General features: G+C 36.6%; 2 protein-coding genes across 10 annotated transcripts in view; both read left to right on the top strand.

Moving 5' to 3' along the window:
* The window catches only part of LOC145991590 (uncharacterized), a 30,481-nt gene extending 25,849 nt beyond the window's left edge, over positions 1–4,632 (top strand). Inside the window, exon 14 of the mRNA XM_083127649.1 lies at positions 4,231–4,632. The gene's annotated coding sequence lies outside the window, so the exon portion shown is untranslated. The remainder of the gene's footprint in view (positions 1–4,230) is intronic.
* A 7,125-nt stretch (positions 4,633–11,757) lies between these two features.
* The window catches only part of LOC145991588 (uncharacterized), a 63,055-nt gene continuing 48,905 nt past the window's right edge, over positions 11,758–25,907 (top strand). For 4 of the 9 annotated variants that reach the window (XM_083127645.1, XM_083127643.1, XM_083127641.1 and 1 more), the window contains exons 1-5: positions 11,758–11,878; positions 18,751–18,850; positions 20,254–20,298; positions 22,097–22,129; positions 22,808–22,834. In XM_083127645.1, the coding sequence (XP_082983771.1) occupies positions 11,837–11,878; positions 18,751–18,850; positions 20,254–20,298; positions 22,097–22,129; positions 22,808–22,834 (247 nt within the window). In that variant the 5' untranslated portion in view covers positions 11,758–11,836. The remainder of the gene's footprint in view (positions 11,879–18,750; positions 18,851–20,253; positions 20,299–22,096; positions 22,130–22,807; positions 22,835–25,907) is intronic. The other 5 variants (XM_083127647.1, XM_083127646.1, XM_083127642.1 and 2 more) reach the window with 2 other exon arrangements.

Here is a 25,907-nt window from a genome sequence, read left to right as displayed (position 1 = left end):
ATCGCCAGTGTACACCAGAAAATTGGTAGAAAGTATGCCAAATCGTTTATCCGAGGTGTTAAAAATGAAAGGAATGCCTACCAGATACTGACATTTCTGTTCGTTGCTTTTCAAGCGTGTTTTCCTGTTTCTCCTTCCATGTGTCCGAATAATTTTGTTTAACCCACAAGAAATGTTTGTTTTGTTTAATGAAAATATTTTACTAATATATTATATTAAACATAATTGAAGATAATTAACAGTGTGCTCATATTGTGTTTTGTTTGTTAAATAAATATTAAACATTTATCATCGTATTATATCACGACTACGTCAGTAAATATTCAGAAATCTTATCTGTCCGAATAATTATGTGACTCACCGTAGGTACATGGAAAAGTACGAACCCACGAAGTTTAAGCACGATGCAAACAAAACGCAATAAAATTACCGAGTTATAATATCGCATCCCGTTAATAAAACTATTGTAACAAGATCAAGTCACTATTTCAAGCAGTGACGGATCTACAAGCCGCAATACCCCGCAGTGCGGTGTGGGGGGGGGGGGGGTCCGGAGACAAGGAAGTCTGTAGGGGACCCTCAGCCATTGACATAGTAGAGGGTTCGTAATTGCGTATGTAAAAAAAAACGTAGTTACTCAGGGGTACAGAAACGAATACATGTACAAGTAAAGGCAAAGTTCCCTGTTCATGGCGCCGTGCCATTAAGACACATTTAGGGTATGTAGAGATAGGGCCCAACATATTATCGATTTCGACCATCTTCGAGGTGATGTGATGAGCACCATACTGCAGCCGCATTTAACCCCTCCCCCGGCAACATTTGATTTGAGGCTGAGCGATTTTTTTAATTATTATTATTATTATTTTTGCGGGGACAAAGCCGGGTTTCCCGCGTGGCAGTCAGACTAGAATGAAATCAGGCTAGAATTTCACGAGAAATGCAGTGGTGAAGGTTTCTTCAACCTATCTTCAATCAAATGTAACAAATGCATCATTTTCCAGGTGTGAGAAAACAGTGTCATATATAAAGGGTGGCGCAAAAGTCATCAAGCTATTTGAACTCACCTTTTTTTGACATCTTGTTGTTTATATCAGTAGTGTGTTGTCAGTTAAATATAAGATACTCACGAAATTTATTGTGTGCGAAAATGAGTAAGTATACCCCACAAGAATGTGGAAAAATTGTGACAATTTCGCGTGAGACTTTTCCGGGCAGAGTAATATCCCGTTTTGGGGATTTGCCATGGACGGCCAGGTTCCCCGATTTGACCGCTCCAGATATTTTCCTTTGAGGATATTTGAAGTCATTGGTTTATGTGAATAAGCCAGAGACGTTACAGCAACTAAAGGACAACATTCAGCATGAAATTGAAAATATTTCCCCGCATATTTCCAACACCATGGAAAATGCAATAGAAAGAGCCCAAATTTGCATCAATTCGAATGGTGCTCATTTATTGGATGTTATCTTTAAAAATTGAGGACATGAAACTTACAAGTATCAATGAAAGTTTAACACAAAACCACCTACTTTGTTTAATTTAATACGCAAGCTATAGGCTAAGAAAACCAGGTGATGACTTTTGCGCCAATATATATATATATATATATATATATATATATATATATCATCACCCCCTTCCCATTTTAAAAAATTGAGTTGAATTCAATATGGTGGACGTCCGCTTGGTACACACAAATGTGGATCCCTAAGCCTAACCTATTACACACACACACACACCACACATACATTGTATACATATGTGTGTGTGGGAGGGTGTAAAGCTAGGTAGGTAAAGGGAGGCCTTTGGCCTTGGGGTGGGGGGGGCAAGATACATAGATCCGGCACTAATTTCAAGTCAGTTATTATTATCAAAGTGTACAAATATACAAGTAAACAATATTGCTAAAAGTAAATGAGCGTAGAAAAGCACAAAATTCCTGATCACATGTATATACCGAGTGGCCATTATTAAAGTTACCCAAATCAGAGCCCTCTGTAGCCTGTTTGAGGCACCGTAAAATCTGACATTTGGTGAATCCACTATGCAGACCATGGGGAAGAGGATGGCGATAAAAAAAGTTCGATTTTCCGCCAGCAGGTTGAAATGTGGCGTAACTTTAATTCTGGCCACCCGGTACTAAGCAATTTTATGATTTCTTAACTTACTTATGGCTAATACAAGCTTCAGTTCAGACATGGATTTACATTTCAGTTAAATTAGAACTTTAGTCTATTATAATATTTGAGATATTGAAAGGTCAAACCTCCTCATTCGCATGCAGAGTTACTATATTTATGTAAATTTTTTCCTAATTCAAATCTTCATGGAAAATGAATATAACATTATTGATGTTTTATGTATAAATATAGTGTCCTAAAATTAGTATACTGTCCAATAATGGGTAATTATAAAGTTTCAATACTTTAAACATGAGATCTAAATATTTTGTACTTTCTTACGGATACAGAAACACACTATCGCTCGTAAACATTACGTCATCCAAACTTCAAAATACATTCAATTTCAGAACGCAAAATTGTTTTTTTAACCTCATTTCATATTTTTCAGCTTTCATGAGCTTATTAGAAATACAGTGGCGTATATATAGTTCACGTTAAGGGGGGGGGGACTTTTGGTATGATTAGGGTTGCTATATTTCATAAGTGAAAATCCGGGACACTGCTGACCGGAAGCTTGTTGGTGAGAGGTGGGGTTTTTTTTTCTGGACCCGACAAAGTTGAGTGTATGTACATATCCATTGTTATATTTTTTATACGTCTTAAAGAAAAAAACAGAAATCCACTTCGAAGTATATAAGCAAACTTGCAATTTCTTTTCGGTGCCATAATGAACTAAGCTGCTACCTCACAATGTCGAAACATTATTTTGAAACTGCGGACTGAACAGTGCGGGCACCCAAGCACTGACTGTTTACAGTAAACAGCTTACTATGCAAATGGACGAGATTTGCAACTGAAATTCAGTGCTGCTAGCTGGCGGCGGCGCTATCGTGAAGTCAAATATCTTCGCAGCATCTTCTTGTAACTCGATAACTCTTGAATTATCGAGAGGGAGCGGTTCAATGTACAGTTAGATTGCTTAGTAAAATGAGCATTTTAATATTACGCATTTAAATATAAAAAAAGTTGAGGAAAGTATAGTCTTAATCATTTCTTCTTTCCACCCGATTCCAGGACATTTGTGTATCCAGAAGAAACTATTCAGAATACCAGGACAAATAATATCATTCCGGGATTGTCCCGGAATATCCGGGACATATATCAGGCCTAGGTATGATGAGGCTATCAAAATTCAATCTATCAACCAGGCCATCCAACATTTTGACACACTGCCCCAATGAATGAATTTTTGGAATAAGTTGTTGTAATTTTGCAATGTGTTGACCGTTTCTACAATTAGTGAATATAATCCCATAAGTCACGCTCCTTAGTATTGATTCTATTCCGTCCATCTTGTGTCAAACAACTTGAGAATATTACGGTGTGCCCCTGGTTTTCTTGCACTGCGTATTTAAAAACCAAATTCCTCTAAGAAGACTCGAGGGGAAAAATGATAACTGATTTGACAGTCCCAATGTATTTTCTTATCGCAGAAATTTTGTAACTATCAGGAAATTGCAGATATTTGGTCTGCAGTCCCATCTGATGTGTGGAATTACGTAATTCCCTTCCCGTCCTATACGTCTCTAATTTAGGGGGAAAAAATAAGACCGAAGAAATATTTATGAACAAGCGGATAGAACAGGTACTCTGGTAATTTTACTGAACCAAACGGGCGAGTTTGGACCCGTTGGACCCACCCCCCTTTAATACGCCCATGCAGGGTGGCCAAAGGAAAGGACCGAAAATATTAGTATTTCAGTAATCTTCTTTTCAACCAGTCTGTATAATAAGCCAAGATTAAGTAAATATTTTTCTTTATAAATGTGTTTGAAGAATTAGAATTAATTTAACGTTCTTGATGAATCATGTGCTAAGAGTAATACATTTCACAGATAAACAACGCATTAACAGTAAATACCAAGTCACAATGTACAGAGAGAAGGTAGGATTATAAATTTCAGAATTTCAACGTTTTTACAATAATTTCTAGCATTCAGGCAAAAATTCCACCTGAATGCAGACACATATAATATTTACTTATAATGAAAAATGTACATTTTTGGCTGAATATATATATTTTTCTTTTTTACTTCTATCTAGACACAATGGACAAGATGAAGTTGGAAGAGGAGTATTTTGAGACTTCAGAATTTTTCGAGGTTAAAGGAAAGCTAAGACATGGCAGGCAATTTGATTACAATTGCAAATTATTCCAGAATTATGTATTATATATAGCATTTACGGTAACAATTTTTACAGAAACAGTGTAATCATTTGTAGAATATTACTCGGTAACTCTTACTAAATATAACATGTATTCATAAATAACAGGTGAAAACTGGATCAGTAAATTAAATTCTCACGTTTACCATTATAGCTTGCACATATGTATTTCAACTAGGTTATTCACGTACATTATGTTTGATAAACTCATTGGCAGTAAAGTGGAGCTAGGTTCTACTAATTTGCACTGTAACAAAATATTTATGTCAATAAAGTATAATTTTCAACAACAACAGTTATTATTTTACAAACATTGTAACTAATGTTGCATTTTAGATTTACAGATTACAATGCACGTAATTATTTACTATTTCAAAATTACTAATCGTTAACTTCATCGTTGTTTTCTTTGGATTTACGAAATTCAAACGAATTAGGAAGGAATATGAATCGAGTTTCTAAAATTGCATCTGGAAGTGGCACTTGAGTCATTCCATGTCAAATGAACACAGATATGTGCAATTTCCAACCTGACCATCTCCGATTTTCATGAAATTTGCGGAGTTGAAACTATGAATGGAACTTAGTAACTATGAAAGTTTTTAGTTTCGTGCGTCTTGTAATTGTTAAATTATTCAAGGTCAAAGTTAGCATAAATTGCCCTTTTTGAGCCCACTTAGCTATACTAAATCTGCTGTAACTCCGCCCCTATTTCGCCTAGGAAGCTCAAATAAAGCTTATTGTACAGGGAATTGAACAAGCTCTCTACTGATATATAACAAGCCTACCTTTGGATAAAAATATAATTTTGTTACGTGACCTTGACCTGTGACCTTGAATAGCTCAAAATATGTCATCACCAAAAATCGTGAAAAAATATATATTTCGTCCCTCATGCCATACTCTAAAACATATCAAAAAATCATTCTGGGACAGCAATGAGATCAGAAGATACAAAATAATATGTGTAACTATGTGACTGATAAAAACCCCATTATATGAACTATGACGAGTCAAATGTCCCTTAACACCACCTACAAAATGAAAAGGAGTTATCCTGGGTATAATTGGTCATGAAAGAAATAGGTTAGTCACAGGGTGTATCAAGCGTGTGTGTGTCAAGCGAAGGTTCGGCATATTGTTGACCGCCATATTGAATTCAACGCAAAAATTTCAAAGGAAAGGGGGTGATGTGATATATCAAATCAGGCTAGAATTTCACGAGAAATGAAGTGACGAAGGTTTATCCAACATATATTTAACCAGCAAAAAGTTATTACTGTATGCTTGTAACCATTTTCTCCTTTTCGAGGTGTTAAAAACAAAGCATTGGAATGCTCCCAACGTGTTAGGAACTCATCGAGATCACGCTGACATCTCGGGAGAGAAAGAAGTATACGCACCATTGCATATGATTTTAATCAGCGACATTCACCAAATAGTTGAATGGTGAAGAATATTGGGAAAAGTATCTCAAGCAATTACGTGACACTTCCTTTGGAATGAAAAATTCTTCAGTGACGAGGCTAATGTTTATGTTCACGGTGAAGTTAATAAAAATAATATGCAATACCTGTCATTTTCCCAGCCGAATGGTTGTTGCTTGTAAGCTAATGATGTGGTATAGTGTATGGAGAACTGGAATGGTGGGTCCATATTCAGCAACGAAACCTTAAATGGTGAGGGCTTCTTGGATTTGTTAAGTGAACAGGTTTTTCATCCTAGCTTACGGGATATGGCACTTTTCCAGAGTTTTGAAACAGGACAGAGTGTGACCACACTATGTGGACATTGTGGCAATTTCTTCATGGTAAAGTTCTAGGTAGATTGATGGGCAGACAGAGATCTATTATAAGGCCTGCACATTGCCCAGATCTAACATCTTAGTAGGATTTTTACCTTCAGAAACATTTGAAGAGAATGGTGCATGCCCTAAAAGTCCGTGATATTTACCATCTGAGAGAAGGCATAGTTGCTGCTTGCGATGTTGTTGCACCTGCTACATTGCCAAATGTTCTATGTGAGTGCGTATAACTTTTTGCTGGCTAAAGATACGTTTTAAAAACCTTCGTCACTTCATTTCTCGTGAAATTCTAGCCTGATTTGATATATCACATCACCCCCTTTCCTTTGAAATTTTTGCGTTGAATTCAATATGGCGGTCAACAATATGCCGAACCTTCGCTTGACGCACACACGCTTGACACACCCTGTGCCTAACCTATTTCTTTCATGACCAATTATACCCAGGATAACTTCTTTACATTTTGTAGGTGGTGTTAAGGGACATTTGACTCGTCATAGTTCATATAATGGGGCTTTTATCAGTCACATAGTTACACATATTATTTTGTATCTTCTGATCCCATTGCAGTCCCAGAATGATTTTTTGATATGTTTTAGAGTATGGCATGAGGGACGAAATATATATTTTTTCACGATTTTTGGTGATGACATGTTTTGAGATATTCAAGATCACAGGTCAAAGTCACGTGACAAAATTATATTTTTATCCAAAGGTAGGCTTGTTATATATCACTGGAAGGCTTGTTCAATTCCCTGTACAATAAGCTTTATTTGAGCTTCCTAAGCGAAATAGGTGCGGAGTTACAGCAGATTTAGTATAGCTAAGCGGGCTCAAAAAGGTCAATTTGTGCTAACTTTGGCCTTGAATAATTTAACGATTACAAGACGCATGAAACTAAAAATTTTCATAGTTACTAAGTTCCATTCATAGTTTCAACTCCCCAAATTTTATGAAAATCGGAGATGGTCAGGTTGTGGGCTGTGTTGATTTCATATGGAATGACTCACTTGCAACACACAGCCTAATTCGCGTCACTGTTCATAATAGACAAAATATATATAAACTTTGTGTATTACTTTGCAAGGTTATGTAATTTCATTCAACGGTATTATCGTTTAATTTGTTTCGAAAATTATTAATAATAACTACCTAAAATCTAACTAACTCTCTAGCCTTCTTAAACCCGAAGGTTCATGGCTGCAGCAACACAGGCCTTCCATCTGTCCCTATCCTGAGCAAGATCTATATACTCTCTTCCATCCCTAACGATTTCCTTTAGGTCCATCTCAACGTTATCCCTCCATCTTCGTCTCGGCCTTCCTACTGGTCTCTTACCATCAGGTTTCCCAACAAGAATCCTGTAAACTCTTCCTTCCTCTCCCATTCGTGCCACATGGCCTGCCCACCTAAGTCTTCTGGATTTAATCATTCTAATAATATCTGGACATTAATACAAATTATGTACTTCTAAATTATGTAAACTTGTCCACTCACCTGTCTCCTCATCCCTTTTAGGTCCAAATATTTTCCTAAGGATCTTATTTTCAAATACTCTCAATTCATATTCCTCTTTCAATGCAAGGGACCAAGTTTCACATCCATATAATAATACAGGCAAAATTACTGTTTTTTATATTTTAACTTTTAGTTTCTTAGATATTAAACGAGAAGACAAAAGTTTATGAAGAGAAAAATAACATGCATTTCCTTAATTAAGCCTACTTTTTATTTCCTCTTTAATATAATTTTCATTTGTTAATATTACTCCTAAGTACTTGAATATGGAAAATGGTTCAAACGAATTGATATCAATAATTAGATTTTGATTATTACCTAACACTTGGTTTCGGTCTGTAAACATATATTTAGTTTTATCTTTGCTAACTTCCAAACCTGTCACTTTAGTTGCTTTGAAAAATATTTTAGCATTATTCTTAATTGTATTTATATCATCCCCTAATAAGTCTTCATCATCTGCATATGCTAACAACTGAGTCACACCGTTTCATTTTAGTCCTTCTTTAGTTTCTTTTACCTTCCTAACAGCATATTCTAAGGCAAAATTAAAGAGCAATGGAGATAGTGCTTCTCCTTGTTTTAACCCATCATGAATTGTAAATTTGTCAGACACATTAATACCCACACGAATTTTACTTTCTGTTTCACTGGTGCATACTTTTATCATGTTAACAAGCTTCTTAGGTATTCCAAACTCGACTAATATATTATATACTTTATTTCTTATGACTGAATCATATGCTTTCCTGAAATCGATGAATAGCTGATGGACACCTTGATTATATTCCCACTTTTTCTCAAGTGTCTGTCTGATGAGAAAAAAATTGATCTGTAGTTGATCTGTTACGTTTAAATCCACATTGATAGTCACCTATAATTTCATTAGCATATGGGGTTAGTCTTGTTAAAAGAATGTTAGATATTATATTATATGTTGTTGAGAGTAGAGAAATTCCACGGTAATTATTGCAGTTCATTTTATCACCTTTTTTAAACACAGGAACAATTATGGATTCTTTCCACTGTTGAGGGATTTCTTCTTTATTCCATATTAAACAAATTAATTTATGAATTTGACATATTAACGAATTTCCACCATATTTAATTAACTCAGCTGGTATTAAATCAATGCCAGGTGCTTTGTTATTATTTAGCCTTTTAATAGCATATTTAACTTCAGTCAAGTTAGGTTCTGGAACTATAGGTTCTGCTGTGTGTAATTCATTTACTTCTGATTTCTCTCCTACATGAACATTTAAGAGGTCATTAAAGTAGTTCTTCCATCTATTTAAAATATCGCTTGGATCGGCCAAAAAATCACCGTCTTTATCTTTTATCAAGTTTACTTTAGGTTGCCACCCCTTTCTAAATTCATTTACACCTTTATATAAATCTCTGATGTTTTTGTTTTTGCTGCTTGTTTCAATTTCGTTCATTTTACTTTTCAAGTAATCTCTTTTTTTACTTCTAAACGTGCAGTTAACTTCTCGCTTAATTCTATTATAATTGCTTAGATTTGTATCATCAGAGTTATTTAACCACATAAGTCTAGCCTGATTTCTTATTTCTATTAGATTATGACATTCGTTATCAAACCATGGCTTACTTTTTCTTGGTTTGTGGTATCCTATACTTCCTTTAGCTGCTGATTCTATAGCATTACGTATGTGCTCCCAATTCTTATTTACGTCTGTTTCATTTATATTTTCATCATCATTTAAATCCTGCAAAACATCAAATCTATTTGACAGTTTAATTTGGTAATCTTTCTTAATTCTTTCATCAGTAAACTTTCCTGTATCAAATTTTATAATTTTTGATTTTGTTGCTTATGATTTATCACTGAGAGTCTTTCTCTTAATTTAGCAATTACTAAATAATGGTCACTGGCACAGTCAGCACCTCTATGTGTACGAATGTCAATTATACTAGTATGCCTTCTCTTATCAATGAGAATATGATCTATCTGATTATGAGTTTTACCATCTGAAGAAGACCAGGTATATTTATGGATATCTTTATGTTTAAAAGTGGTACTTTTCACAATTAAATTCTTTGAGGTTGCAAAAGTAATCAATCTTATACCATTATCATTACTTAATTCATGAAGACTTTCTTTACCAATCGTGGGTTTAAATGTCTCTTCTTTACCAATCTGTGCATTACAATCACCTAACAGAATTTTCATAACATAATGGGAAAATTTATCAAAGACCTGTTCTAACTCTGCATAAAAATCATCTTTAGTATTATCATCTTTATCTTCCGTTGGTGCATGTATGTTTATTAAAATAATTTTACACCATCTACCCTGTAAAACTGCATATGATATCCTATCATTAATAAATTCTACTGTTTTAAGGGCTGAGGTAATCTTATTATTTATGAAAAAGCCTGTTCCAAAATTATGATTTTCAGTACCACCATAGGAAAAAGTATAAGTTTTAGTTTTACAATTCCCTTCTCCTGACCACCTAACTTCCTGGACAGCTACTACATCTAATTTATACTTAACTATCTCAAAAACTAAATATGCTGACCAAGGCAGTAATTTATTTTATTAAAAACATAAACTAAAACGTAACGTTTCAACGTTTTAGTTTATGTTTTTAATAAAATAAATTACTGCCTTGGTCAGCATATTTAGTTTTTCATAATCATGGAAACAAGGCTTAATGGTGTTATATTTTAACTATCTCATTAACTGTACACTGAAATGCCCCAGGCCGGTAAAGGCTCAGAACATTCCAGGTGCCTAATTTAATATCCTTATTCTTAATTTAGATCTTATCCTTAGTCCAGGGACCTCCCAAAGTAGTCCCCGCCCGGAGATCCGAATGGGGGACTATTTTACCTCCGGAATATTTTACCTTGGGAACATCCACGGCCTCATATTGCTGTTTCTTGGCATGTCTTTTTACAGTGCAGAGTTGTCAGCTCTACGCCTAACCCCCAATATGAATGGAGGACCGCACCTGTCGTTGGTCAGCGGATCCCTTGAATCTACCTGGGAGGATCACGTAGTAGTCCACCAACCGTACCCCACTTCTGCCAATTGTGGAACGCTCATAGAGCCATGACAGGACAGCTCTGTAAATCCCAACAGAGCAAAATGTTAACCATTTCACTCTGTTTATTAATAATATCAATACAAATTTCACGTTTCTTTCAGAGGTTCCGGGTTCGAATCCCGGCCAGAGGATGGGTATTTGTGAGTGTCACTTCATCGATTTCATCATATCACTCATCACCATCTTCGCGATTAGCCAGACGTGGCACAAATACGAATCAATCAATTCATTTTTTGTAAATTTATAAATTATTTGATTGATTTTTGTTCTTTAGCGTCGCTTTTCTTCTACTCTTGGCTAATCGCAACGATGAGAAGAACAATGAAATTAATGAAGGTACACGCACCAAGAACATCCATGACTAGGTCGGAATTTGAACCCGATAACTTCCAAGGACGAGAGTCGATTTCGTAACGCCATGTGTTAGAAACAGGATATGAGTATTTGTGTTCATTGTTCGATTCAGATATTCAAGCCACGTTTACTACTCATTCTATCCACAACACAAAACAGGTAACCCCACAAGTGCGTCCGGTTTATACAAATTAACTGTTATGTTGTTAAATTTCTACAGTACGTTCTACGGCAACTGCTAAGATTGTGGAAACAAGAAAGGTGAAAAACAGAATTAAAATGTGTAGGTTTGAATTATTAGTGACATACTGAAATATTAGAGATCGTAAAACAATCATTTTTTTCAGTATAAAAAGCATTACTAATGGTTTATTTCTGATACATCCATTGTAACTTAATCTGGAAAGAAATGTGAATGATTCCAGATTAATTTCTCACCATACAACTATCCTACACGATTTTCCAGAGCACGAAAATGCGCATAAGTAGTTACTGCTTCTAATTTTCGTGGCTACAAGATCGAGAAATACTACTGAGTCTACAACAATTATCACTTCAATGCACTATTATTGGAACAAGTTTACAAAACGTCTCCATAGAAAACGTAAAGCTTACCAGTGTTCTTTTGTTTTTGAAATAACATTTGTAAATCTAACGAAAAACAGCACTCAATTATGTAAGGACATCGTAGAACGAACCTTGACAATTCCAGTTTGAAAACTTCAGTGTTGAAATGAGGATTTCAATACTATTTTCTGTTTTATACGTTCTACAGGTAGGGAACAAGATTTGTGCACAATGATAGACTCAGTGGCGGCGATTGGGTTACAAAACCAGGGGGGGCAAAGACAGTTTATTTCCCTTTGTAGATAAGGTTTAGCATAGTGCAGGGGCAAAAGAGGCTAAAAGTGGTGGGCAACGGCCCCCCTCGCCCCCCTAATCGCCGCCACTCAGTGATTGTTTGGATTGTGTTATTTTTTTCTGGTGTTAGTTTTCGAAATACAAATATGGCTTTCATATTTTAAATTAAGCCGATATGTTCTGTTTTCTTCTTGGAGCTTAAGATCATTGTGAAAATTCATATAAGGTGAGTCACATAATTATTCGGACAGATACGATTTCTGAATATTTACTGACGTAATAGTGATATAATACGATGATAAATGTTTAATATTTATTTAACAAACAAAACACAATATGAGCATACTGTTAATTATCTTCAATTATGTTTAATATAATATATTAGTAAATATTTTCATTAAACAAAACAAACAATTTTGTGGGTTAAACAAAATTATTCGGACACATGGAAGGAGAAACAGGAAAACACGCTTGAAAAGCAACGAACAGAAATGTCAGTATCTGGTAGGCATCCCTTTCATTTTTAACACCTCGGATAAACGATTTGGCATACTTTCTACCAATTTTCTGGTGTACACTGGCGATATGTTGGCCCATTCATGTTGAAGTCTCTCCTTGAGGTCTGCCTTTGAGGTTATAGGTGTTTTCCTCACTTATTTTTCCAACTTACACCAGAGGTGCTCAATGACGTTCAAGTCTGGAGACTGCGGTGGAGGATGGAGTACTTTTGGGCAGTTGTGCAATAACCATTCTTGTACTACGCGGGAAGTGTGCTTCGGGTCATTATCTTCATAAAACATAAAGTTACAAAGAATGCCCATCGTTTCAGCATTAGTCTTTAGATTTGACTTCAGAATGTCAAGGTAATGGTACCTGTCCATTGTCTGTTCGATGAAAGCCAATTTACCAACGCCTTGGGCCGACATGCAGCCCCAAACCATTACGTGACCAACCCCGTGCTTCACTGTTGCTTGCAAATTTTTCCCTCGGAGCTCCTCATTTGGTTTACGCCACACTGTTGCCCTCCCATCTGGCTCAGAAATATTGAATTTACTCTCGTCAGTGAAAATTACCCGATTCCACCATGTCTGATCCTTTCCTAACTGTTCCTTTGCGAACACCAGTCTTTTTGTCCTGTTTGGCTTACTTACAAATGGCTTTCTCCTGGCTACACGGCCATGATAGTTTGCCCTTCTGAGCACTCTTCGTATAGTTTCAGGATGCGCCCGACCCTGTGGCCGAGTGGTCAGTCTAGCTGCACACGCGGCCGCGTGCAGATCGTGTTTTCGCGTTCGCTGTTTTCCGTGTGGCAGGTAAGGCAAAATACTCTTGAGTTGAATTGAGCAAGCACTGTTTTGTAGTACGTACATGCTAAGTGAGAAAGACTAGAAGGAAGACAAACATGCCGGTACAGAGACAAAATACGTTGAAATTTATTTTTCGTAGTGTAAAATCTAGACCTACTTCGCTGGATTTACATAAGTGGTTTCATACCACGTACGGTGTGACATCGAATCAAGTTCAAAGTTTTGAAATTGATTACTATCGAAACTGTGTATTTGTGAAATTTGTAACGAAAGTTGTGGGTGAGCGATTATTAAATGATTATGGAGCTGAAGTGCCCTATTATGATGCAGACGGACGGCATAAAATAGATGTGGAATGGGCGGACCAGCAGAGTGTTTTTGTAAGTGTGCATGTAGTGCCAGACGAATTAAGCCACGATGCGATTCGTAATGTAATTAGTGAATACGGTGAAGTGCTGAACGTAAAGGAAGAGAAGTATTCAGAAGAACATATTTATAGAACACGAACGGGGCGCATTGTGTTTAAAATGGCCCTGCGGAAAGCAATCCCTTCGTACATTACTATACAAGGAGACAGGTACTGGGTAACTTATTCTGGTCAAGTACGTACGTGTAGTGGGTGTGATTTGGAGGGACATAACTTCTCAGAATGCCCCTCGCGACGACCCCGTGTTAATAGAACTGGACGAGTCCCTGTTAATTTGACCACTGGAACGACCCCTATGGTATCCCAACCTACAGTACTTCCAGTACTGACAATACCCCAAAACTCGAATACAACATCAATGGAAGAGGTCAATTGCCATAGATCCAACCCCCATTTCACGAATGAAACAACAGAGACACCCGCTACGGATCCAGAGCGTCAAACACAGTTAACACCAAACGACCCAAGCCAAAAGAAGAGCACCGAAAAAGACAAAATACACAACGAACAACAAGGTGAAAGTGTAGGTGAAAATGAAGAGAGTAGCCAACCTTCCAGCTCCAACTCCAACCCCTTAACAACACTAGATGGACCTGACAAGGTACAACACACCTCAGGAATTCCCTCACAACTCGGAAATGAAGCAGACAAGAAGATAGAATTCCAGACAGTAGAAACCGGCACAGAAGGTGGATCCGGGGAGGAATCGAAAACAGAGGATGAATTTCCGGCAATTAACACGGATAAAGGACAACGACGCTCTTCAAGACACAAGCGATCCAGACCACGATTCGTCCCGCCAATAAGCAAGAAGAAAAAACCAGGGGGAGCTCTGCCTCAACATCCACAGGTATCTGGGGAGTCCTGAGTCCACGTCCATGGGTATCTGCACTAACAGAAGAAAGGAAGGAGTGAACACCCCTAGTGTAGTATCCAAAGTGATTTGTCGTGTGCGTCATAGGAAAAAAAGAAGAAAAATACTGCAGGTGTACATTCTATAATATTTCTTCGCGAGTGTGGAGTGGATACTGACAACACTATCCATGATTATAAACAGGTTAGTTAGAAAAAAAATTAGGAAATGTACCTAAAGGTAACAGTGTTAATAGTACTAAATTTTCCACAAACTGATTTCGTGGACAGAGTAGTAATGTTGAGGAGGTTTAAGTAATTTTTGAAAGAGTGTAAGGATTGTGGTTATAAGAAGGGCTTTTGATAGGGGACTGATAGGTATGATAGAGTGATCGAGTATATATATATTTTTTTTGTATATATAAGTTTCTTCTTTTTTGTAAAGAAGATCAACGATTTGTACCACTCTGTTCCATTTCCTTGATGTGGTACTTTTGTCATCTATTGGTCTTATTGTATTGTGGTGTAAATGTCGGGTATAATGGTTACAAGGAGAGCCTTGGCAATAAGGGGGATACAGCGTCCCTGATAACATGTAGAACGATTACAATAGATATGTTTACAACACTCCGAATAGGCACAATTAACATTAACAAACTTCAAAACAGAAATAAACAAGAGGCGCTGGGTGACTTTTTTAGCCAGTCGTCTCTCGATATAGCCTTTCTACAGGAAGTTGAAGTGATAAATTTTGAACTGCCCCCATCTATAGTAGTATATAATAATGCAAATTGTCAAGCAACGGGGACTGCGCTTCTCGTGAAAAATACGGTGCCCATCACTAACGTTGTGTGTCACCCTAATGGGAGAATTATATGTGCGAAAGTGGCAAATGTTTGGATATGCAATATATATGCCCCATCAGGTACAAATCAGAGATCACAGAGGAACAATTTTTTTGCGACAGATGTGGCGGCTGAACTGCAAGGTGTAAAATTTAAAAAAAAAAAAAAAAAGTGGTTAGCACATCGCGCTGCGACGCCAAGGGTCCCGGGTTCGAATCCCGGTCGGGCTTGGTTGTTTGTGAATGTCCATTCATCAATTTCATCATTTCATCACTCATCCCCATCTTCGCAAATTAGCCAAGAGGCACAAAACGCGAAGTAAAATAAACTAAATCAATCAATCAATAAGGATGACTATGCTTTCCACATTCCTCAGCTACCTCAGCACACACCATTGAAGCACTCATCTTTGTTTTTTTTTAAATTTTCCCCACGATTACTCTCTCTTCTCTGGGGGAAAAAATTCTTGGTCTCCCTGTATGACCGTGGGACTCGATCCTGTCTTCATCTTTAAATCGCTTAATAATATCTGCAACTGTACTTTTTTTTAATTTTCAACATTGAGGCAATTGCACGGTAAGTTTTACCCTTAGCGTGGTGCCATATCACTAACTGACGTTGTTCAAATGAACTTTCCTTTCCTCTTCGCCCCATTTCTACATAGAAAATGTTCTTATATCACAACTTTGTTAAACAAAACGCGATCGTAATTGCTATAGAAACCTACAGGAAACCAGAGTTAATATATATGAACAGAGTATACATACATCAATCAATCCGTAAATCGAAATTGTCACTGTATCGCAAACTTACGTTAACATTTACTATGTGTCCGAATAATTTTGTGCCACTATTTTTGCAACGGTAGGGATTCATCCTTCGTTATATTGTTGCTGATGTTCATTTTTTAACTTTTTATCTTCCAATTTTGTGCTAAACATGACATTTTTTAAACGAAAATCAACTTCAACGCTGTACACAGATTTCACTCCCTTCCCGCTCTTAAACGTTAGAAATTTACTGTGTGTCCGAATAATTATGTGACTCACTGTAGATTGGTTCATAAACGGAGCCATGGTGGATCGGTTATCACTTGTATCAAGAGTGCACTTTTTAAACACGTAGTTACGTCTTCGCAGAAGCTTGGTTTCTGGAAGCACTTTTTCCACTGCCAAGAACATTCGCAATACGATTGCGATCTATACTTACGTACCTATTTTTTTGGGCCTGACGCACATGGAGTGGAAAGCAGTGGACTTCTTCAACACACGTATGCGTAATCTCCAGACACCAGTACGTACAGTGGGATCCATGAGTATTACCCTGCAAATTGTCCATCACCATGTTCGTGCAGTTTATTTGACCTAATAAGAGCTTCAAGAATTAAAAGAAAACTCAAAGCAAGCTGTTGACAACTTCTGCACCGGCGTACATAAAAATCCATCACTTAAAAACAGACAGGATGCAAGAGAAAAATTAATTAAAATAGTCATGGACAATTTGCACGGTAATACTCATGGATCCCACTGTACAATAGTCAGATAGCTACACAGCGAAAGTGCTGTGAATAATGGACACAATTCCTTTAACCTTGCCCGTAAACACGGAAACTATTCCAAAGACCTGTGCTTATCATTTAACGTCAGTTGTAGAATGTGCTTATCGGCTGGTAACAGGAAATACGACACAAAACCTGCAAGTCAACGACTTCTATCAACGCGAACTTGACCTACATACGCAGCTGACGGGAACTTGACCTAAATATGCAACTGACGAAAGTAGAGCAACAATTTCCCAACAAGGCGTGGAGCATTGTGTGGCTAAATGCTTGGACAAAGCATTTAACAAATAAAGTTCAATCGTTAGGGAATATTTTAGTTCATGATAAATGAGTTAGAAAAGTAAAATATATAGATTACAATTTAGTAACACGTATTTGTGTAATGAAAAAGATACTACAGACGATTGAAAAACTACGTCAACAAGCAAGTACCATGTGGCAAGAATTATCGTGTTAAGTTTTCTAACTTGTAATATTATTAGATATATAAAAAAGGAGGAAACATACTGAAAAAAAAGAAGCGGTAGATCATCTGCTTACAACACGAGAGACCCGGCTTTGATTCCCGAGGTGGATGGTTTCAGGTGCTAAAATTTTCAACAATATCTCTGGTTTTCACCCAGTCTAATGAATATACACATATGTGTACAATTCTGGGAGCGTGGTGCTTCCCACATCACCTCCAAAAATGGCATACACAAGATTGTGAATGTGTGGGGGCTTACTTCGTACATTAAAAATAAGAACATTTAAGAGGACCATTTTAGAAGGAATCTCTTATGTTTAAACTGGGAAATAATGAAATTTAAAATCAAGTTCCTACAAGAAAGAATATGTTTAGGAATTCAAAATATAAAAGTTAGATGACAGAACTTAATGTACTGCGTATATAATGTGCACAGAAATTAGAAATATACTAAGCAGTATATAAAAGCTTATCTTGTGTGCAATAAGATAAAATTCGAAAAATAAGGAAACATAAACTAGATTTCATATTAACTTAAATGTTGACTGTACTTCATACAAGTAATTAGTTCTTGATAGATAAAAGGGGGATTCGGGAATTTTATTGATTTGATGTAAAGGGGCGGGTACAAATATAAGACAATATTAAAATGTAAGTAAATAAATCCTAATATAGGTGAAATTTTACATTCCAATTATGGAAAAAAGTGATTGCATTCGTGTGAACTCGCGAAAAAAAATCTCAGTTTGACATTTACATATGTATTCTGTACTCACACATGTGATTTTCGGTACTACTTAAAACTACAATTCTATCCATTTTTTATTTAATGAAGAAAGTTAAGAGGTAAGATAAAATTTAATATTAATTGTCATTTTGGCTTAAATAATATGCCAATAAATTTACTTAAAGAAAATACAACAGGCAAGCAAGAATACGAATATGCAGTAATGAAACAGCATATGCTAACATAGACTAATCGAGATGGGACCTACAGTTTAAAGTGGGATCGTGCATTGTGCCTCCAACGGGGGTCGAACCCGCGCATTCGAAACAGCATATCAGTTCATTAACACGCTAGTTATTCATTGGCAACAACAGAAGAGTCCTTGGCACATTACCAAATTATCTAGCTGAATACATTACAAACAAAACTGTATGTAATACGTGGACTATACGTGAAATATCTCAGTTGTACTGAAACTGGCATTGTAATAAAATTTGCATAACAAATACAAATTACTACACAATGCCAAGATAAGCTACGGTTTCCGAATCATGATTTGAAGTTATACCAGTTGATTTAATGCATGCGTATGTTTTGTTAGACTTTTGGTGCTGCAAGAATCCATCGAAATGAACTTCGACGTTTTTATAGACGCCCATCTTCGCAACGAAGACGTGAAACCTTGTATGGGAACACTTTCGGTAAGTACAACGATCTTTAATACTCTTCGTGTACATGATTATTTTCTTGTACAGAATCACAATTTTCATTCTGCTTGTTTTCCATAACATGTTTTCGCATCAGCAGAATGTCATTTCTTAAAACAGCATATGATGTAGATTAAAAAAAGAATGGAAATAGCAATGGGCAATTTGTTTACTATTAGATTTATTGTTTCATGTATAGTCACGGACAATTCTGAGTTGTAACGATCTCATAGACTTTCATTGTGAGCGTTACAACATAAAAGGGTCCCTGACTGTACATGGGCTCTTATTTATATTTGTGAAGGCCCTGGAACTACATTATCGTGACCCTCCTTTATAGTACAATTTCAGTCATAGACTAAGTTATGCCCAAGGCCGACAAGAGAAATCTGGGGACCTGCTGCAAGGTTGATTGTGTAGGCCCTAGTCTGTGGTTCTGCTAATTATGCAGACCCCCACCCCTACCATTCATTACCATTGAACCGTTTGCAACGGCCATAATTCCTTTGGTGCTCGGTGGCCGAATATTTTCAGTGATCGACTTTGAATATCAGTACCGAACTCTCCGGGTTCGAATCCTGACCGGGACTTGAAGGGGAAGAACACCCGTCAATGTATCGTCAATATTCCGTAATTATACAGAGTGCTCGGAAATTCCCCTTACAAACTTCTAGGGCAAGTAGAGGGGACTGAGTAGACAATATTTGGAATAGGAACCCATGTCCGGAAACGTACAGTTTCCGTGCTACAACCATGACAATGTGTCGGATGTGCCTGTATTGGTATTCAACCGGGTAGGCAGTACATGACGTCAAAATATCACCTGATGACCTAAAGTGTAATAATTTATTACAACCATGTCAAATGAGGTGTTACGTAAGGTACAGAAGTGACTCAGTCCATAATACAAACAAATTTATTTGGTAACAATGCCAAGGGAACAAAAAAGAAACGTACTACTGTATTCAATGATCAACACCTGTGTCAACAGTGGAACGCAACAATTTGTAGACGTCACGTGCCATCAGGTGATCTTCTGACGTCATGTACTACCTACCCGGTTGCATACCAACACAGGCACATCCGACACATTGTCATGGTTGTAGCACGGAAACTGTACGTTTCCGGACATGGGTTCCTATTCCAAATATTGTCTACTCAGTCCCCTCTACTTGCCCTAGAAGTTTGTAAGGGGAATTTCCGAGCACCCTGTATACAATAGATTCACATGGATGCATGCATAATGTTTCCGTAGGGGTTTCTTGAAAGCATAATCTTTGTTCATACCGACTTAGACAAAATTTATCACAGAATAATGTTTATTGTTAGCATAAATATTTGTTTAAAATGCTAATCCGATATGCTACCATTAATCCATTGTGTCACATCTATTTCAGATGATGGACTTCTCGATCATACAGAGTATCCAGCACATTTGTCCAGTAAGTAAATACAAGTACTTACGACTAGTATCGACATTTCACTTTGTAATCTCTCGTATCGTGTACGAGTTCTGCCTCGTTGTTACTCTAATATGCATACACATACACACACACATACGCACAGAGAGTGACGTATATTGCTTCTCGCAGTGGATGCGTTCATCCGGACATGTTCCATTCAGGGGATGCAGCGAACACTTTGTCGAGAAACATCAGGACGCCAAAGAATACATCCCCTCCAGTGGCGTGCCAAGGATTTTCGAAAGGGTGGGAGTTACGTATACTTTTGTTAGTAGTCAGCCCTCATTTTGCCATAGTTTCCTGCCTTTGACGTTCATTTTTTAGAAATTCTGGGCCAAAGGCGGGAGAGGGTTATGGCCCCCACCAGCCCCTCCTTGGGCACGCAACTGGTCTACCCCTAACTTGATATTTCTGGTTCTGAACACTGCTGTTAGTCCTCCATTTCCGACCCATCTCAATTTGCTGTGCCACGAGAAAATCAGCTAGCGTAAATGGCTTCTGGACCGTAAAGCAATTTTTTACCTGAAAGTAGCTATTTCAATTCGGTCCAGGAACCTTTTTACCAGATCAATTTAAATACGGTCCAAGAACATTTTTTCCGGCTGAATTTAATTACGGTCCAGGAACCTTTTTTCCGGCTCAATATAAATACGATTCAGGAACCTTTTTTCAGACTGAATTTAAATTCGGTCCAGGAACCTTTTTCCAGACTGAATTTAAATTCGGTCCAGGAACCTTTTTTCAGACTGAATTTAAATTCGGTCCAGGAACGTTTTTCCAGACTGAATTTAAATTCTGTCCAGGAACCTTTTTCCAGACTGAATTTAAATTCGGTCCAGGAACCTTTTTTCAGACTGAATTTAAATTCGGTCCAGGAACCTTTTTTCAGACTGAATTTAAATTCTGTCCAGTAACCTTTTTCCAGACTGAATTTAAATTCGGTCCAGGAACATTTTTTCAGACTGAATTTAAATTCTGTCCAGGAACCTTTTTTTCAGTCTGAATTTAAATTCTGTCCAGGAACCTTTTTTCAGACTGAATTTAAATTCGGTCCAGGAACTTTTTTTCGGATCAATTTAAATACGATCCAGGATCCTTTTTTCAATTAAACAAAACGCAACTGGATCGAATTTAAATTGTGCGAGAAAAAAGGTTCCTGAACCCAATAGAACCCATTGGATATGATGAGTTCCTCGACCTTTAACAACCCTGCTGACAAGCTGTCAGTTACAACATTACTCATGTATTTTTAATCAGAGATTGTAATCAAGCTAAAGCAACATTTATTGCGCAATTAGATTCTTCATAAACACTGTACGTCTGGAGTCAGAAACTCGCGTGCACTTGTGGAGGCCAGCAAGCGATCCATGCGGTGTGAGCTTCCCGCATGCACTCTGCACCTCAAGGGCAGTAAGCAGCACGACAGGAGAGGGGGGAGCAGCTCGCGTTGAGAGGTAAAAAATTTTCAAGGGACCACCTAATGTTTCTTCTGCCATGTTAACAATGCCACACTGAGCTCTCACGAATCAGATAATTAAAGGTATCTCGTTGTAGGAACGAGACCGACCAAGCCTCCTTCCTCACTCACTACCTCCATTCCGCCATTCCCTACAGTACCGCTGCTCGCACTGCACTCTACATGTGCATGCAAGTGAAAGTTCTTGCCACAAATACGAAAGACAGGTTTACCAGGCTGCACATTATGTGGCTCAACATGTAACAATTACTTTTTACTTCTAATTAAGATTAAACATATATCATAATCTCTTTCCTGCAGGAAAAGCACGTTACATGAAACCTTGGCACCAAAGTGAGTTCTTTTTACTATTATTGTCGTACAGTAACATCCAAACAGTATTGTTATTAGCTTTAACTAAATCAATGTAATGAAACACCCTTGCTTAGATGGACAGAGAAAAAAATTAAAATAACTCAATGATGATGAAGGAACTGAATTTCTTGAATAATTGAATTATTTTTTGTTAGTCTGTTCACGTAAACATATGTACAATGTTACACGAAAAACGAGAGTTCAAAAAATATCGTATTGTTCGTTATTTTCAAAATGGCGAAATATGTTTGTTTGTGTGTCACCTTAACATACGAAATAAGCCGAGAAACTCTGTGAACCACAACATTTTTAAGGAGGACATCGTAACCCTTGTTTAGAGCACTCTAGATCCTAGTTACTAACTGCGGAAAGTTTGATCTGGTTCTACAATGGACTGTAAGTACCTAATTTTATTAATCGTGGGAATAAAAAGAAAGTTTCTAGACCACATCTTAATATAGAAAATATTACAAGCAGTAGTTATTGAACAATAGTGACCAATATGAACTTTTTCCTTCAAGCTTAAAATCTTTCATTATCAATCATAGTTCCACTTGAAAATATAGAACAGCTTTTCCTCAAATATTGGATCTTTATAACAACATTATATTTAAAAAAAAAAAAAATTATCTTATTGCCAAGAAAACTCTGTTGCAGATAAAATACAGAAATTGCGTCTATACAGTAAGTATTTGCATGTATTATGTTGACAAATATTTAATCCCATCTATTACCATAAAATTATTGAACTTTGTTTTCAAAAACTTGTACCAGCCAGAAATTATGAATATAAAGTTCATCTTCTGAGATATAACTAGAGTTGGAAGTGGTCGGAAGAAAACGGCTTTTTTGGAAAAAAAACCTGAGTTTCTTTCTGTGGCTTTTTTTGGTTGGGCTTTTTCCGGATTTTTTTCAGAAAAGTGTCTCAAATCAATGAAAATGCAGTAGTTGGTAGTACTTTACCTGTTCCATGGTTTTCGTTTATCTCCCTACTGTAAAATAGACGTTCATTTCAAAATATAAAATACAATTTACAATATGAAATTCTTAGCTAGACAAACAGTGTTTTAAAGAAAACTGGCTTTTTTGAATGGACGGTTCTTTCTGTGTTATCTTTATATTTCGAAAAGCTTATTAAATACATCTATGTAATATAAACATATTCAAATTAGTAGAGTAGTTTTGTATGGGTTTTTAATAAATCCTAATAGTATGATTAGTATGATACGATTTCCGATGTTTGAATTTGTTATACGAACACATACATGAAACAAAAAATAAAATACTGCTCAACCTTTCGAAAATCTAGTACCAAATCTCTTTACATTAAATTTTGTGTTCAGTAAAACATATTTGTATTCTTGCTTTCCTGTACATCATGTATAATTTGGTTAAATGCCCGCTAAACCTGGACAAGGAGCAACTAGTGATGTATTTTGGCTGCTTGTTGCAAAATTCTCAACATTTGTGAGACCACAGCCCAGTAAATTTAATTCTTACAAGTCGATGCCCTGATCTCAACAATTACACTCATAAATACATTTCTGATCTTTAAAGTTTCAATTAATATTAATATATCAACTATGGCATAATCATAGTTCAATTATGTATAGATTTGATGTGAAATATAAAATTAGATTTAAATTAGTCGTCAACCCCTTGGTGCAACGGACCTTTTGCTGCCCGGTGGTTGAAAAACACTGGCACTAAAACTGAAGCAGAAGCAAATAAGACTTGCCGGAAATGTGGGAAAATCCTATTTAAGAAATCTGGACTGGACCTACAGATTGAAATGAGATCCGAAGCACTCTGACCACTGAGGATTGAACCTCAGAGCTCATCTTATTACAAGGCAACAGCATTACTTTATTTCACTCCAGAGGCCCATTCATGATTATAAAAGGAACCTTCTTTCAAAAGCCAGCCTTTTTCCAACAACAGTACTTGCAATTTGTTCTCTGTGATTTACAGGTTAAATTAAATCTTAATGTCTGATGAAGTAGCTAACAATCATTTTAAGTAAAGAGAACATTCAGACCGAAGCAACACATGACAGTGGAGAGTTTCACAATGAAGTGACAAGTGACATGGTCCCCTTCAGTCTGAAAGCAAGCATCCACCACGCATGCACAAACAAGACAAAGGTAACATGATGTGCACCATTGAAGGAGCTTTCAGACTGAAGTCACAGATAACAAGTGACACAGTCTTCTTCAGTATAAAGCAAGACATACACCGTGCATGCAACAACAACAACAGACAAAAGTGGCACGATGCACACCATTGAGAGAACAGTGTAGTCCGAGCAACATGCAAGTGACATGTGTAGCTCGTTGTTGCACTTTGGTTCAAAAGGTTGAATGGATTACTGAGTGTCTGCTTCGAAGTCACACATGCCACTTGTTGCTTCGGTCTGAAAGTTCCCTGAGACAACGGTACAGATCAAGTGACAAGCGACACTTGCAGCTTATGTTGCTTCTGTTCGAAAGGTTGCATTTACTTCTAAGGGTTGGTTTCCTGGAGCCACTTGTTGCTTCCGTCTCAGAGCTCCGTTAAACAGAATATATATACACATTCACGGAATATGTATACTTCTGCATATGATGTGTTGTGAACAGTAAAGATTTTTAATTATTCCGAAACATCGAATATTTTGATATTAACATTTCTTTCATATTTTATAACATCAACATTTAAATTGAGACACAAATATGTAAAAGCTTGTTTTAAGTCCATTTCATGGTCTGATGTGCTCATCATGATACATGTTTAGTTTTAACCCTAGCTTACCCGTGCCATACGAGAAACTTACATACCGGGAGGCGGCTCACAAGCCCATACTCTTTTTTATCACTAAAATTCAAGAAAACATTTTATTATTGAATCACTGCTTCCTTTGCTGATTATGTGCAATTATTTATTAATTATAATAATTACAAATATTACTATCGTTAATAAAATATAATAACAAATTATTGCATTGGTGTCTCACACATATTTTATCGTTCACTAAAACTCTCAAAATCCATAATATTTTTTTATTAATGTTTTTTTGTCTAGAAGTGCAGTTGTTTATTAAATATAATAATTACAATAATTACCAACCAATTGTACACTGTCACTGGCATGAGTGCCTCGAATGAGATGCATTCAAAGATGGCACCTGATATGCCCAACAAGTGCAATTTGCCTCCTATTTACGTTACATTTATGATTTTATGAGCAAAGGTAATGCAGAAATATTGGGAGCATCTAAGAGAACAATGCAATTTATTTTCAACCAGTTGAAAAATCTAAAAGAATAGATGTGGTGGGCCTGCAAGTCCCCTCCCCCTCTCCCCTCCGTAAGTTAGGGTTAAAATTTTATCTGAACCACTATGTAATATGTGTCCACTGGGATTGGCCAATATCTGTCTCTTGGCTACTACATCATGTAATTTGTTTTACCTAGTTGTAAAATATGTCACTACAAACCTGTAAACTGAAAACAGTAACTTCAAGTTAAATAGGTTAGCTGTAATTAGTAAAAAGCCAAAAAAAGCCAAAATTTCAGTTGTTTTCCCCAAAAAGCCTGCTTTTTATCAGAAAAAACCTTCCATTCAAAAAAGCCTGCTGTTTTGCAACTCTATATATAACTAAGATCTAAAGTTGTAAACACGAAAGCAATTCCTTTAAAAAATTATAATTTTACTTAAGATATCAGAATATAAAATTTATATAGTATCCTTCACACTATAAAATGTCAACAAATGTAATG

Source organism: Lepisma saccharinum, chromosome 8 (genome assembly GCF_977018435.1).
Source record: "Lepisma saccharinum chromosome 8, izLepSacc3.1, whole genome shotgun sequence".
NCBI lineage: Eukaryota > Metazoa > Arthropoda > Insecta > Zygentoma > Lepismatidae > Lepisma > Lepisma saccharinum.
This window is presented reverse-complemented; position numbering and strand designations above follow the sequence as displayed.